Source organism: Lepidochelys olivacea (assembly GCF_965140295.1).
Source record: "Lepidochelys olivacea isolate rLepOli2 genome assembly, chromosome: 7".
NCBI lineage: Eukaryota > Metazoa > Chordata > Testudines > Cheloniidae > Lepidochelys > Lepidochelys olivacea.
Window position 1 is genome coordinate 31,602,025 of NC_140417.1, and position 16,234 is coordinate 31,618,258.

Consider the following 16,234-nt stretch of genomic DNA (forward strand, 5'->3'; position numbering starts at 1 on the left):
CACACATACATATAAATAAAGGAACACTGTCTCACGTTCTAGTTCCCATTGACTCCAGTGGAGCTGTGCCTAATTTACACCAGCTGGGGATCTGGCCTCTGATGTTGTGGTACCTGAGTCACCCCCACCCCATTACCTCACCAACAAATGGGCAGGGACCTGGAGCTGTTGGCTCCAGCTCAAGAAGTTTCTCATTGAGCCAGTTGGGCATGTCTCTTCCCATGCTGTGTGTGTTACCCATGATTAACATGCTATGTGGTCCCCCCCGCCCTCCCGAGATGCTGGTGGAAGGGAACCCACAGCATTCAAAACAAAGGCACTGAGATGCAAAGGCAAAGCTGCCTCTACCAACCCTCCGGAGCATGCTATGGTGTTAGCGTGAGAGGCAGAGTGGCCTGCGGGGCTTGGGATCTGTTGGACGTGTACAGTGGGTGTGGCTTGCATGGATTTGGGATTCAGTGGATGTGGAAAATGAGCATGATGTATTATCACGTGTTAATTAATTAATACATCTGTCACACATCTGCACTCTTACATGCTTAACACATGCAGACAAATATGCACACATACATATCCCGAGCATGCATGCATGGCCCTGTGCTTGCCCTATGCACATGTGCAGACACTGAATTCCCCAGGCATATACATGTCTGTTGACACATGACACCACATGCACACACACCCTCTTGACATTTCTCTGCACTTCTCACCACATGTACATTGAATACCTCCACTTGTCCAAACACACAGATTCCTCCCATTCCTGTGCCTGGATTCACCTTCCCCCTACACCTTTGCCTGTCCACACACACAGAAACATGCTCTCACACACCAGGTTCAGATGTGGGCAAAGCACAGAGAGCTCTTCTGGCAGAAGGCATCACACGTGTGAGCATTGGAGACACATACCAGGGCTCGCCCACGAGGCCCACTGCACCCCACCCTCCCACTCAGCACCTCAGGGTGGCGAGGGAGATTTGTTTTGAACCAATGGCTGCAAAGGGTTCAATACTGGAGCCAGGTCCAAAGCTGGGGTGGGTTTCAGGGGACATGACCCTGTTCTGTTTAATTTCTTGCTCACCTGATTCCTACCGTTCTTGGGAATCCCAGACATAAACAGCACCTCCTGCTGCACTAATGAGTAGAGGGGATGAACAGACAGAAGGCTCCTAGCAGTGGAGGGACAGACATTATGCTAATTTAGTGACTCCCCCCAGGATCTCAAAACACTTTGCAAAATTCATGTAAGCCACCCTTCCCCCACACACTTTGTAATGCAGCGTTTATAGCACAGGACTCCTGAGTTCTCCTCCCAGCCCTGCTGCAGACATACAGTATGACACTGAGCGCAAGGCCTTTCCCTCCCACACTGCCTCAGTTTCCCCAACTGTAAATCAGAGGAAGGGAGGGAGGGAGAGTGATAGTTATAATATTGCAAAAAGAAAAGGAGTACTTGTGGCACCTTAGAGACTAACCAATTTATTTGCGCATGAGCTTTCGTGAGCTACAGCTCACTTCATCGGATGCATACCGAACGGTATGCATCCGATGAAGTGAGCTGTAGCTCACGAAAGCTCATGCTCAAATAAATTGGTTAGTCTCTGAGGTGCCACAAGTACTCCTTTTCTTTTTGCAAAGACAGACTAACACGGCTGTTACTCTGAAACCAGTTATAATATTGAAACAAAATGTGTTGCAATGGGAAGTGCTGCAGTAAGGAAAAGTTGGTGGTGAGGTGGGTGGACAGATGGATGGACAGACAGATACCAGGATAGATGTGTATGGGGATGGATGGATAACTAGATGTGTGCAGGAATGGATGGGTAGCTGGATAATAGGATGTGTATGGGCACTGATAGGTAGATAAATAGATGTGGGGGGTTGGATGAATGGAGATCTGGTTAGATGAATCTGCATGGGGATGAATGGATAAATAGACTTGGATGGATGGATGGATCTAGGGTCCTATGGGGTTAGGTAGATTCGTTGCTTCTATGGGGGTCAATGGATGGATGGATGGATCCAAATCTCTGTGGGGTTAGGGAGAGTGGTCGCTCTCTATGGGGGTGGATGGATCTGGGTCTCTATGGGGTTAGGTAGATCAGTCGGTCTCTATGGAGTTAGGTAGAGCGGTCCGTGTGTTTCTCCAGCGCCCTCCCCCGTGGACAGACAAACACACAGACAGACAGACAGATCCAAGGGGGTCTCCTTCCTTCCTTTCACAATGAAGCCAAGCTTGGGTCACGTGCCCTTGTGCCTCACCATCCCGGAGATCCGGGCTCGCTCTCATTGGCTAAAGATGATGTCACCCCCTTAGCCCCTCCTCGTCTCCCTGCTCCCTCCTCCCATCAAAGCAAAGCTTCAGCACCAGATAGGGGTGGGGGTGGGGGGAGTAAATAGACAACCCGGGAGGTGGATCCTGCCTGGCCATTGGGGGGACGCAGGGGCTGGCTTCCAAGGACCCCCCTAACCTCTACGCACATGGGCATGAGCCACAGCATAGGGATCTGATGCAGGTAAGAGGGTGGCTGGGTATCCTGTACCCCCTCACCCCTGGGGACCTGGGGGGCTCTGATTGGCACTCAGTGGTGCTAGGGGCTTGGCATGGGGGCTGCCTCTCCCCGGGGGATTTGTTTTGGGAAGGGGAACGTTCTGGGCAAAGGGGGGGCCAACATCTGGCTGGCTCAAGGGGGCCGGGGTGCGAACATGTGGGGGGAAGGGCGCAGCGCTTTGTGGGCAAGGGTGCAAAGATTTGGAGGTAGGGATAAAGGCGAGCGCGCGCGCGCGTGGGGGGGGGGAACATCCCCGAAAGTGGTGACCCCGCAGCGTAGGGGTTCCTAGCATGGTAGCAGCTTGGGGGTGTATTGTAAAACAGCTGGTGGGGGGCACACATCTGGAGCGGGGGCGCCGGGCGCTAATGAAGGAAGCTGGGGCCGGGGACCGGTCGGCACCAGGGAAAGGTTAAGCTGTCAAAGGTGGTGACTGGCAGGCGGGGGGTGAGGGGGATCCTGCTGTCTGAACCGAGGGGACACGGGAGGCAGGGGTGCGGGGAACGGGGATACCCAGCAGAGCTTGTGGTGGCTGGCAGCACGGCTTGTTAGGGCAGAGCTTTGGGGCGCGTAGGAGGGGAAGGCTGGAGCCGCGATCATGGGTGACAGACGGGCTCCCACTCCAGGCAGGGAATGCCAGGCAAGGGGGAAGATATAGAACCGTGATGCCAGGCTGGAGGGGGTGATGCCAGGCTGGAGGGGGTGATGCCATGTTGGGGAGACGGGGCAATGCCAGGCTGGAGGGCAAAGCAAGATTGCAGGGGTGGGTGGGTGGGTGCAATGTCAGACCGCGGGGGGGGGCGGTGAATGGATGTGGGGTGATGCCAGGCTGTGGGGGCCATGGCAGACTGGGGAGATGGGGAGTGATGCCAGGCTGGGGGGATGGGTGGCAATCCAGGCTGGGGGTGCAGGACAAGTGTGATGTCAGGCCTTGGAGGGGGCTGAGTGGGATCCTGCAGCTGCAGGTGGTAACTGGGTTCATGGCTCAGCACCATGGTGGGAGTGGGGGTATTGTCAGTCTGGCCAGCTGTGACCTTACCTTACAGGGAGCTGGGAGGCCCGTGGGACCTTGTGCCCACTCTGTGGTCAGCGTTGCAGTGACACAAGGGGTTATTTTTGGGTTGTGATACCATATTCAGGGGCTCAGGGGGGAAGTTACTGGTGGCACTCCTGGGGCTGGCCAATGAGCTCCTGGGCTTTACACCCCCACCCCCACATGCATGTGCATAACCATGAAAATGACTACTAGAGGAACATGCATAATTGCACTCACCTATGCTGTGACACACACACATGCAGACGCACACGCCCATGCTCAGGTATTCAAAAATAGACACCCACCATAACCTGCAAAGCTTGCACAGACACACACAAAAACAGACACACAACATGCAAAGCTTGCACACACCCCCTCACCAACCACAACACATCCTTACCACAATACACCCTCCACAACATGCCAAAGCTTGCAAAGTGCATGCACCCACCAGAATACACATTCACCACAACATGCACAAGTGCACAAACACAGACTTGCATAACCCATCATGCCAAAGCTTGCACACAAATGCACACTCGCATTGGTGCATGCTCGCACCACAGCACACAGAAAAAGTGCACACACAACATACAAAAGCTTTCATAGGTACATATCCCACAGTGCACACTCCCTCTCCCCCATGATGTGCCCATGCAACCCGCTCAGCATATGTATACACACATGGCTGTCCTGACACACACAGGTACCCAATCACCTCATGCTCCTGTTAATTACCTCTCCATCAGAGACAGACAGCTGCCCACCAAAGAGCCACTTGCTCCCAGCACTGGGATTATTTCTCAGCTTGGAATGGGGCAAAATGTGAGAGAGGGTACACCAGCCCTGGGATGGGGGCTGCAGCTCTGCTATGGGTGTGTGTGCAGGGAGATGGGAGGGCAGGGCTGGGAGTAAGGGAGCAGGAGGAGTGGCATGGGGACAGGAGCTGGGGGTGGGTGTCTAGGGACAGGAGGAGACTGTAGCAGGAAGGTGGGGTGGGGGGCATAGGGGCAGGAGCAGCCGCACAGTATTGCCCTTGTCCCTTCCACCACCCCCAGCTAGACAAGCAGTCTGGACCCTAGCCAATCAGAATTTCTGCAGATGGAAGAACAGCCCTCTCCCCAATCAGTCAGAATCCACGGGGAATCTTTACTGCTGATTGGCTGGCAATGGGTATCACATACTGGGAGATGGGGTGGCCAAGGATACAGCCCCCTGTCTCCAAGAGCTGGGGGTGCTTTGGTTCATGGGGCTAGGGCTGCCCCCTGCTGTCAGAGATGGGGATAGCTGTCTAAACAGTCCTCTGCCCTCCCACCTCCCACTTCTGGGGCCAGCTGGTGAGCTCACCCCTGGGTGGTAACCTGAGGAAGCACAAGAGCCCCTGTCGGGCGCTGCCAGCCCCTGAGCTCAGCTGGGTATTTTTAGAGGTGCCGTGATTTTGCTTTTCAGGGAGGGACTAAACATGTTGCCCCAGGGACCTGGACTCGCCAGCTAAAGAGCAGAGCGTGTGGGCATGCATTGGGGTGAGTGTGCACCAGTTCGTGTGCTCTGATGTAGGTGTGCCTATGCATGCACTGAGGTGGGTGTGCTCCAGTATGAGTGTGTGCACGGATGAAGTGTGCCCTGGTGTGAGCAGGCACTAATGTGAGCATGCTTATGTCCATGAGTACAAATGTGAGTGTGCATGGGGGCAACTGGTGGGGGTGCATGTGAGTTTGACTTCACATAGGCATGTGCGTGCATGGAGATGAGTGTGCATAGAAATGTGCATCTGTGCATGTGTGTGTCTGAGTGCATTTGCCAGAAAGCATGTGTGAGCGTGCATCTGTGCACACATGTGGCTGAGTGTGCAGGAGTGTGTGAGCCCATAGGCCTATGTATAGCTGCGACTGTGCATGGCTTTCCCCTTATGTGGATGCACGTGGCTGTCCTTAAGAGTAGCTGAGCCCAGGCCCTGAAGCCCTCGTTAGCCCCTGATCTGCCGGGGAAGGATCCCAGGCTAGAGGGGCACAGACACTTCTCTCTAGTGAGGGGGAATCCCCCGCCCTAGTTCTGCAGTTCTGTCCCTCACATTCCCCCTGCTGCCAGAGGTGCTGATGGGAGTAGCCAGCCCCCCCCATCACCTCGTTTTAGAGCAGAGCTGCTGTCTTGGGGGAGCATGGGGAGCGAGTGCTCCGGGGCTGGCCAGATGGGGACAGGGGAATGTGACAGAAGGTGGGGGTTGTGCGGAAAGCAGAGACCATCACAGGTGTGGGGGGGCTAGGGGGATGGGGCATGGACCCTCACTGGGAGACAGAGAGAGGAGTGGGGGGAGGTCAAAGAGTCGCTATGGGGGCAGGAAATGGGGGGAGGGCTGGGTGAAGATGGGGGGATGGAGTGCTGGTGTGGGGTAGGCTGGGTCGAGGGACACAGTGTTGTAATTTCCCACATGATCCCTTCATGGTCCCAGCCAGATACGCTTCGCAGAGGAGCCCTGCACCCTGGCCAGGTGGGTGATGTGGGGCTGCTGGTAGCCGGAGCCCCCCCAAGGCATGTAGGGGGTGTTAATCTCTGCCAGAGCCGAGAACAGAGATGAATTGGCCTCTTTGAATCTGACTCAGCCTCAGGGGAGCAGGGGGTGCTTGGAACTGATAAGGCACCAAAATGTGGGAGGGGGGAATCTGCAACTAGGAGCTTGGATCAGGCGGGCCTGCCCAGCTGCTCCCCTGCCCCATTGCTATGTTTTCCCGCTCCCAGCACTGGGATGCAGGCACCTCTGGGGGGAGGGGGACTATTTAACAGCAAAGCCAATAGGGAACCAGGACTCTAGGGCTCCACCCCCTGACCCCTGGCTGCAGTGACTGGACCTCACCTGAAATATCAGAGCCACAGTGTGAAGGGTTAAAAAGCTTTTGGGAGGGTGTGAAATGAGTTTGCTGGGTCTCAGCCCTGGTGCCCATAGCATGGGGGTGCGTGCAGGGAGGCACAGCTTGGCTGGCATGTGGGGAGGATCGCTAATGTGGGGACCACCCCTCTGTGCCCCCTTAGTATCCGACACCCCCCTGACCCTCTCTCCCTCCTCTCTGCAGGTCACCCTTCCCAATGCCTCCCTCACCGCTGGAAGACCGCCTCTCCCTCCTCCAGCGCCCCAAGACCTTGGCTTTGCGCCTCAATCACAGCTTCCCTGCCGACAAGCAGCTCCTGTCGCCCCGGACACGGAGACCCCCGAGCCACCCACCCCCTAAGGACCGAACTGGGGCTGCCCCACCCTATCAGGAGCCCCAGGCCTGTCTCCCGCTCCCCCACTCCCACACCATCGACATCAAGCTGACGGTGGGGGCTGGGCAGAGCCGGGCGCGCGAGCGCAACCTCTCCCTGCAGCTCGACCTCCAGCAGGGCGGCAGCAGGTCCTGCGGGGGGCCAGAGCTCCAGGTGCTGCTGCCTCAAGCCAAGCTCAAGAAGCGCTGCTTTAAGGAAAACTCGCGGCCGGCCAGGGGGGAGACCCCGTCACCTGCTTCCTCCCGCCTCTCCAGCCCTGGTGCGGGCACCATGCACCCCTTGAAAGGCAGCTGCCGGGGCTGCTGGCGCTTGATGCGCTGCGACGACACCAGCCCCAAGCCGGGGCTGCGCTCCCTGGGGTGCCTGTCGTGCCGCTCCAGCCTGGCCTCCCTCAGCTGCTCCCCGCCCTCAGTCAAGAAGCTGGGGTGCTTGCCCTGCACCCCGTCAGCCCTCAAGTCCCTGGCCTGCCTGGCATGCAACCCCTCGGTCAAGTCGGTCAGCTCCTCCTGCAGCTTTTGCAGCAGCGACCCCATCGTGGCCTATGACCCCACAGCCCAGGGCTCACCCCCCTCCAGCTATGACGAGGACGACTACAGCGTGCGAACCATCTGGCCCGAGGAGCTGGCCAAGAAGATGAGCCGTTCCCACACCCAGCAGCAGGGGGCGCCCCTGATCCTGGATTGCCGCAACCTGGTGCAGTACACCAAGAGCCAGCTGCAGGGCGCCATGCACTTCAGTGTTTCAGACGCGGCCGGCAGGCGGCGCCTCCAGCAGGGCAAACTGGCCGTGCTGGACTTCATGGCCTCCAAAGACCCCCACGACTCCCTGCAGCGCCTCTGGCCCAAGGAGCAGCAGAACGGCTGCTGTGCCACAGCGGGGGAGACCCCGGCCCCTCCCGAGCCCCCCAAAACCCTGCCCGCCCAGAACCTCCACCTGGTGCTGGACTCGCTCAACAAGGAGGTGCAGGGCAGGAGAGGTAGGTGGGCATGAGGGCGACGGTGCTATCAAGAGGGCGGGAGGTGGTAGGCTGTGGTGGGCAGGCCACAGGTGGCTGGATGGGGGGGGGGGAGGATGGACAGAGGGTGGGTGCACAGAGGGGAGAAGAGAGAACCTGTCTTCTCAAGGACACCTGTCCTGGCTGAGACCTGACAGGGTTTCTCTCAGAGATTCCTAGGGCTGGGGAGAGATTTCCACCCCCCCAGCCAAGACCCCCTGCAGTGCACCCCTCACCCCCAGGACTCACCCCTCCCAGTGCACCCTCCCCTCTCCCAGGCTTGATCCCCAGACCCCTTGCAGTCCCAGACCCTCCAGCTCCTGCACAGCGCACCCAGCCTTCCCTTCCCGCCCCCCAGCCTTGTACTGCCCCTCCTATGCCCTCCCCTCATCCCCCAGCGCAGGACCCTCTGACCTCATCCCAGCAGGATCCATAGGGAACAGATGGCGGAGTTAAGGAGTGTGGGGGGGGGTCAGTGCAGCTGGCCCAGGCTCCCCCCCTCCCCCACCTGCTCTGAGCCTGTTGAGCGGGATTGATCTCAGCCCAGCTGGTGACATGACATCACTCCTCCCTGCCCCTCCCCCATTCGCTGCAGGGGCACTGACAGCCATTGGATAAAACTGTGACCCCCATTTGTGATGGGAGCCAGGCATTGGGCTGCTACCATCCCCCCAGCTCCTCTAGTTCCATTGGCCCTGCCTTCCCCCAGAGATCCCCCTTCCCCCCAGATCCTCCCGCTCCTTGCCTCAAGCCCCACCCCATATGTCTCTCCCCCCAGCATCTCCCTTCCCCCCAAATTTCCCCCCTCCCTCCACCCCAGCTTGGGCCCACAGAGAGACTCCACCACATTTAATCCAGCTGGCCTTATGGCGCTGGCTGCAGCCCCCCCAGCCCAGCAGCGCCCGCAGGCTGCAGAGTCGGGGTGGGCGTGGGGGGTGCTGGCCCTGCGGGGAGGGCAGTCAGCGGAACAGGGAAATGGCGACATTTTCTCTGCCCCCCCTTGTGCAGCTCGGAGTTTGGAGTGAAGGGTTGTGGGGAGAAGGTCAGAGATTGGGTGTTAGTCTGGGTGGGGGTAGTTCAGGGCTTGAAGGTCAGTGTTGTGGGTGTTTGGGGTCAACGGTCAGGGACTACGGTGCTTGGGTGAGGGTTCAGGGCTTGGGGGACTGAGGCGCTGAAGGTCAGGGGTGGAGGAGGTTTGCGATCCGGCTGGGTTGAAGGTGCTAGGGCTGTGATTTGAGCTGAGTTATGGGGCAGGGCTGGACTTTGGAGGCTCAGGTCAATGGGGCCCCCCTGAGTTTGGGGGATTCATAAACCAGGAGGCTGTCAGGCTGGAAGGGTCTGAGCTTGAGGGTCTGGGGTGAGTTTCTAGTTTCAGGGGTTCTCAAAGGATGGTTTCAGCTGGGAAAGGCTGAGTGTGGATGGTCCGACTGGGGAGTCAGGCGGAGAGAATCTGGATTTGGGGCCTCAGGCCAGAGGGGTTCTGAGTTTGGGGATTCACAGGCTGGCGGGCTCTGAATTTGGGCCAGTCTGAATATGGGGCATCAGCTGGGAGCTTCTGAGATTGGGGGGGTTAAAGGCTGGGGGCTCTCAGTGGTCTGACTTTAGGGGGTACAGGCCAGGGGCAGGTCTGATTTGGGGGGTCCAGGCCAGGGGAAGGTTTGAATTTGGGGGTTCTAACCAGGGGCAGGTCTGGGTGCGGGGGTTCACAGGCCAGGGGTCTGAGTTTGGGGGGGTTCAGGCCGGAGGCAGGTCTGGGTGCGGGGGTTCACAGGCCAGGGGTCTGAGTTTGGGGGGGTTCAGGCCGGGGGCAGGTCTGGGTGCGGGGGTTCACAGGCCAGGGGTCTGAGTTTGGGGGGGTTCAGGCCGGGGGCAGGTCTGGGTGCGGGGGTTCACAGGCCAGGGGTCTGAGTTTGGGGGGGTTCAGGCCGGGGGCAGGTCTGGGTGCGGGGGTTCACAGGCCAGGGGTCTGAGTTTGGGGGGGTTCAGGCCGGGGGCAGGTCTGGGTGCGGGGGTTCACAGGCCAGGGGTCTGAGTTTGGGGGGGTTCAGGCCGGGGGCAGGTCTGGGTGCGGGGGTTCACAGGCCAGGGGTCTGAGTTTGGGGGGGTTCAGGCCGGGGGCAGGTCTGGGTGCGGGGGTTCACAGGCCAGGGGTCTGAGTTTGGGGGGGTTCAGGCCGGGGGCAGGTCTGGGTGCGGGGGTTCACAGGCCAGGGGTCTGAGTTTGGGGGGGTTCAGGCCGGGGGCAGGTCTGGGTGCGGGGGTTCACAGGTCAGGGGTCTGAGTTTGGGGGGGTTCAGGCCGGGGGCAGGTCTGGGTGCGGGGGTTCACAGGCCGGGGTTCTGAGTTGGGGGGGTTCAGGCCGGGGGCAGGTCTGGGTGCGGGGGTTCACAGGCCGGGGGTCTGAGTTTGGGAGGGTTCAGGCCGGGGGCAGGTCTGGGTGCGGGGGTCCACAGGCCGGGGGTCTGAGTTGGGGGGTTCAGGCCGGGGGGCGGGTCTGTGTGGGGGTCCACAGGCCAGGGGTCTGAGTTGGGGGGGTTCAGGCCGGGGGCGGGTCTGGGTGTGGGGGTTCACAGGCCGGGGGGTCTGAGTTGGGGGGGTTCAGGCCGGGGGCGGGTCTGGGTGTGGGGGTTCACAGGCCGGGGGTCTGAGTTGGGGGGGTTCAGGCTGGGGGCGGGTCTGGGTGTGGGGGTTCACAGGCCGGGGGTCTGAGCTGGGGGGTTCAGGCCGGGGGCGGGTCTGGGTGTGGGGGTTCACAGGCCGGGGGTCTGAGTTGGGGGGTTCAGGCCGGGGGGCGGGTCTGTGTGGGGGTTCACAGGCCGGGGGTCTGAGTTGGGGGGTTCAGGCCGGGGGCGGGTCTGGGTGTGGGGGTTCACAGGCCGGGGGTCTGAGCTGGGGGGTTCAGGCCGGGGGCGGGTCTGGGTGTGGGGGTCCACAGGCCGGGGGTCTGAGTTGGGGGGTTCAGGCCGGGGGGCGGGTCTGTGTGGGGGTTCACAGGCCGGGGGTCTGAGCTGGGGGGTTCAGGCCGGGGGCGGGTCTGGGTGTGGGGGTCCACAGGCCGGGGGTCTCAGTTTGGGGGGGTTCAGGCCAGGGGCAGGTCTGGGTGTGGGGGTCCACAGGCCGGGGGTCTGAGTTGGGGGGTTTCAGGCCGGGGGCAGGTCTGGGTGTGGGGGTTCACAGGCCGGGGGTCTGAGTTGGGGGGTTCAGGCCGGGGGGCGGGTCTGTGTGGGGGTTCACAGGCCGGGGGTCTGAGTTGGGGGGTTCAGGCCGGGGGCGGGTCTGGGTGTGGGGGTTCACAGGCCGGGGGTCTGAGTTGGGGGGGTTCAGGCCGGGGGCGGGTCTGGGTGCGGGGGTTCACAGGCCGGGGGTCTGAGCTGGGGGGTTCAGGCCGGGGGCGGGTCTGTGTGGGGGTTCACAGGCCGGGGGTCTGAGTTGGGGGGTTTCAGGCCGGGGGCGGGTCTGGGTGTGGGGGTTCACAGGCCGGGGGTCTGAGTTGGGGGGTTCAGGCCGGGGGCGGGTCTGGGTGTGGGGGTTCACAGGCCGGGGGTCTGAGTTGGGGGGTTCAGGCCGGGGGCGGGTCTGGGTGTGGGGGTTCACAGGCCGGGGGTCTGAGTTTGGGGGGTTTCAGGCCGGGGGCAGGTCTCGGTGCGGGGGTTCACAGGCCGGGGGTCTGAGCTGGGGGGTTCAGGCCGGGGGCGGGTCTGGGTGTGGGGGTTCACAGGCCGGGGGTCTGAGTTGGGGGGTTCAGGCCGGGGGCGGGTCTGGGTGTGGGGGTTCACAGGCCGGGGGTCTGAGTTTGGGGGGGTTCAGGCCGGGGGCGGGTCTGGGTGTGGGGGTTCACAGGCCGGGGGTCTGAGCTGGGGGGTTCAGGCCGGGGGCGGGTCTGGGTGTGGGGGTTCACAGGCTGGGGGGTCTGAGTTGGGGGGTTCAGGCCGGGGGCGGGTCTGGGTGTGGGGGTTCACAGGCCGGGGGTCTGAGCTGGGGGGTTCAGGCCGGGGGTGGGTCTGAGTTTGGGGGGTTTCAGGCCGGGGGCAGGTCTGGGTGTGGGGGTTCACAGGCCGGGGGTCTGAGCTGGGGGGTTCAGGCCGGGGGCGGGTCTGGGTGTGGGGGTTCACAGGCCGGGGGTCTGAGTTTGGGAGGGTTCAGGCCGGGGGCAGGTCTGGGTGCGGGGGTTCACAGGCCGGGGGTCTGAGCTGGGGGGTTCAGGCCGGGGGCGGGTCTGGGTGTGGGGGTTCACAGGCCGGGGGTCTGAGTTTGGGGGGGTTCAGGCCGGGGGCAGGTCTGGGTGTGGGGGTTCACAGGCCGGGGGTCTGAGCTGGGGGGTTCAGGCCGGGGGCGGGTCTGGGTGTGGGGGTTCACAGGCCGGGGGTCTGAGTTTGGGGGGGTTCAGGCTGGGGGCAGGTCTGGGTGTGGGGGTTCACAGGCCGGGGGTCTGAGTTGGGGGGTTCAGGCCGGGGGCAGGTCTGGGTGTGGGGGTTCACAGGCCGGGGGTCTGAGCTGGGGGGTTCAGGCCGGGGGCGGGTCTGGGTGTGGGGGTTCAGGCCGGGGGGCGGGTCTGTGTGGGGGTTCACAGGCCGGGGGTCTGAGCTGGGGGGTTCAGGCCGGGGGCAGGTCTGGGTGCGGGGGTTCACAGGCCGGGGGTCTGAGCTGGGGGGTTCAGGCCGGGGGCGGGTCTGGGTGTGGGGGTTCAGGCCGGGGGGCGGGTCTGTGTGGGGGTTCACAGGCCGGGGGTCTGAGCTGGGGGGTTCAGGCCGGGGGCGGGTCTGGGTGTGGGGGTTCACAGGCCGGGGGTCTGAGCTGGGGGGTTCAGGCCGGGGGCGGGTCTGGGTGTGGGTCCATGTGCCCCCTGAGATGTTGAGCCTTTGCCTGCAGGGAGTGTGGCAGTGGTACCGTCAGAGCCGCTGGAGGAAGCTGGGGGGGCCCTGGAGGGGGTGGGCGGGGACCCACCCCTCACCCCCGACCTGGAGAGCGCCGAGCTGAGTCCCATCCTGCCCTTCCTGTTCCTGGGCAACGAGCGCGACGCGCAGGACCTGGAGCGGATGCTGAGTCTCAACGTGGGCCACGTGCTGAACGTCACCACCCACCTGCCCCTCTACCACGCACAGAGTGGGCACCTGCGCTACAAGCGCCTGCCTGCCACGGACAACAGCCGCCAGGACCTGCGCCAGTACTTCGAGGAGGCCTTTGAGTTCATCGGTACGGGGGGCAGGAGGGTGGCCCTGGGGAGGGGGGCTGGGGTCGTGTCCCCAGGAGTAGAGGGGGTTGGGGACAGGAGGCTGCACCCCTCAGAACACTGCGCCCACTCCCCACCCTGAGGAGATGGGCCAGCACGTGAGGGGGTGCAGCAGGGCTGGGGGAATGCAGGGGACTGAGGGTGCAGGGCATAGTGGGGGGTTCAGAGGATTGGGTAGAGGGTTGGGGTATGCAGGGGGTTGGGGGGCCGGGGCATAGTGGGGGTGCAGGGATTGGGTAGCAGGGTTAGGGGTTCAGGACAGAGTCAGGAGTTCAGAGGATTGGGTAGAGGGTTGGGGTATGCAGGGGGTTGGGGGGCCGGGGCATAGTGGGGGTGCAGGGATTGGGTAGCAGGGTTAGGGGTTCAGGACAGAGTCAGGAGTTCAGGGAATTGGGTAGAGGGTTGGGGTATGCAGGTGGTTGGGGGGCCTGGGCATAGTGGGGGTGCAGGGATTGGGTAGCAGGGTTAGGGGTTCAGGACAGAGTCAGGAGTTCAGGGAATTGGGTAGAGGGTTGGGGTATGCAGGGGGTTGGGGGGCCGGGGCATAGTGGGGGTGCAGGGATTGGGTAGCAGGGTTAGGGGTTCAGGACAGAGTCAGGAGTTCAGGGAATTGGGTAGAGGGTTGGGGTATGCAGGGGGTTGGGGGGCCGGGGCATAGTGGGGGTGCAGGGATTGGGTAGCAGGGTTAGGGGTTCAGGACAGAGTCAGGAGTTCAGGGAATTGGGTAGAGGGTTGGGGTATGCAGGGGGTTGGGGGGCCGGGGCATAGTGGGGGTGCAGGGATTGGGTAGCAGGGTTAGGGGTTCAGGACAGAGTCAGGAGTTCAGGGAATTGGGTAGAGGGTTGGGGTATGCAGGGGGTTGGGGGGCCTGGGCATAGTGGGGGTGCAGGGATTGGGTAGCAGGGTTAGGGGTTCAGGACAGAGTCAGGAGTTCAGGGAATTGGGTAGAGGGTTGGGGTATGCAGGGGGTTGGGGGGCCTGGGCATAGTGGGGGTGCAGGGATTGGGTAGCAGGGTTAGGGGTTCAGGACAGAGTCAGGAGTTCAGGGAATTGGGTAGAGGGTTGGGGTATGCAGGGGGTTGGGGGGCCGGGGCATAGTGGGGGTGCAGGGATTGGGTAGCAGGGTTAGGGGTTCAGGACAGAGTCAGGAGTTCAGGGAATTGGGTAGAGGGTTGGGGTATGCAGGGGGTTGGGGAGCCGGGGCATAGTGGGGGTGCAGGGATTGGGTAGCAGGGTTAGGGGTTCAGGACAGAGTCAGGAGTTCAGGGAATTGGGTAGAGGGTTGGGGTATGCAGGGGGTTGGGGAGCCGGGGCATAGTGGGGGTGCAGGGATTGGGTAGCAGGGTTAGGGGTTCAGGACAGAGTCAGGAGTTCAGGGAATTGGGTAGAGGGTTGGGGTATGCAGGGGTTGGGGGTGCAGAGGATATGGTAGCTAGGCTGGTGGTGCCGGGGATAATGGGGGCTGCAGGGGGTTTGGTGCAGGGCTGTGTACAGGGCTGGGCAGGTAAGAGGCGCTGACCCCCCATCTCTCCCCTTCCCCCAGAGGAGGCACACCAGCGGGGGAAGGGCGTGCTGATCCACTGCCAGGCGGGCGTCTCACGCTCAGCCACCATTGTCATCGCCTACCTGATGAAGCACACGCTGATGACCATGAGCGACGCCTACAAGTACGTCAAAGGCAAACGCCCCATCATTTCGCCTAACCTCAACTTCATGGGGCAGCTGCTGGAGTTCGAGACGGATCTCAACGCAGGGGTCACGCCCCGCATCCTCACCCCCAAACTCAAGCTCACTGGGGTGGAGACCGAGGTGTAAGGGGGACCTGAGCTGGGCCAGGCCACCCATCTCAGGGCGGAGAGGGGAGGAGAGGGAAAGGGAGTGTGTGCAATAACTGGATGGACGGACGGGCTTCCAACAGGCCAGGCCTGGGGGCCAGATACCAGGGCCCCAATGCCCATCCTGCCCACTCCGTGCCCCATGTGCTGCCAGGTGTCTGTTGATAGAGGGCTGAGGAGAGGGGCCAGTTTTTACCCCAAGACTAATCTCTGCGTGTGTGTGCGGTGGGGAGGGCTGTTGACTGCTATTTATTGGGGTGTGCGTGTATATTTTGGGGGTCCCCATGGCCTGTTGCTCCCTTGGCCTCTCCGCTCTGGATGCTGCTTTGCTGAAGTCTGCTGCAGAGAAAGGGGGGCCCTACAGGGATTTGGGGGGGGACACAGGCCAGCCCCCCCCAAAACTAGCAGGTTTTTTTTGAAAACTCAGGATGATCACAGACTTTCTTCCAGACTGATTCACAGCACCAACAGTAGATGGAGTTTTGGGGGCCCCCATAGCCCCCCCCATATTCTTTGGACTCTGCTGCTCCATACCTGACCGACAACCTGTTATACTGACTGATGTCTTAAAGTGACAGTAGCACCTTTCCTGTGTACATGGGCGGGAGGGGGTCACATTGGATGGGGAGGTCTCTTCCCCCAGCCCCCAGGGTAGGAGAGATATCCCCCCCCACACTCCCTCCAGGGCAATACAATTTAGTAAATCAGAATAGTCTTCCACTAGGGGATATTTATTTTTAAAGACTTGGGGAGGGGCTCCAAAGTGGGGGGGGCCTCCTTTGCTTTTGTACCATGCTGGTCCATTTCATGAGGCTGCTGGTTACTGTCTCTTTAAAATGCCCTCCTCTGGGGGGAGGGTGAGATTTGTGGGGGCTGGGGAGAATTATGGGGAGGGGGGTGTTTCTTATTTATCTGAGATGCAATAGGAGTTTTTGCCTTTTAACTCTTTCTTCTCCCTCCTCCCCCAAATAGGGGGGCCGCTAGAGTTAATGGTCCTGCAAAATCTGGGGGAGGGGGAATTTCTCTTCCCCCCATTTTAATGTCTTCCAGCCCTTCCCTCTTCTTTCCAGTGCTAAGTTTGGCTCCCTCCCACCACAGATGGTGCAGATATGAGGGGTGGGTGGGAGTGTGGGGGAGCCAAAAATTAAGGGATGGGGCCAGTTTCTGTTGGGGGGGGTGACAGCAAAGAGGGACCCCTCCCCCTGCACAGAAAGAGGCACTGCCCACAATCCCCACCTCCCTCCATATGCACGCTCATCCAGACCCCCTCTCAGGCAGCCCTGCACACATACTGCCCACAGCCCCTGTGACCTGGGCACACCCCCCAGGAGCC

General features: G+C 61.5%; 1 protein-coding gene across 2 annotated transcripts; it reads left to right on the forward strand.

Moving 5' to 3' along the window:
- Positions 1-2,404: 2,404 nt before the first annotated feature.
- On the forward strand, positions 2,405-15,773 carry LOC311523655 (dual specificity protein phosphatase 10-like). Of its 2 annotated transcripts, XM_084633853.1 has the most exons (5): positions 2,405-2,516; positions 5,035-5,108; positions 6,654-7,819; positions 12,706-13,029; positions 14,610-15,773. In XM_084633853.1, the coding sequence occupies exons 1-5, from the start codon at positions 2,511-2,513 to the stop codon at positions 14,879-14,881; spliced, it is 1,842 nt and encodes a 613-aa protein (XP_084489979.1). In that variant the 5' UTR covers positions 2,405-2,510; the 3' UTR covers positions 14,882-15,773. The 2 variants fall into 2 exon arrangements, with proteins under 2 accessions (XP_084489979.1, XP_084489980.1); XM_084633854.1 differs by lacking the exon at positions 5,035-5,108.
- Positions 15,774-16,234: the final 461 nt, after the last annotated feature.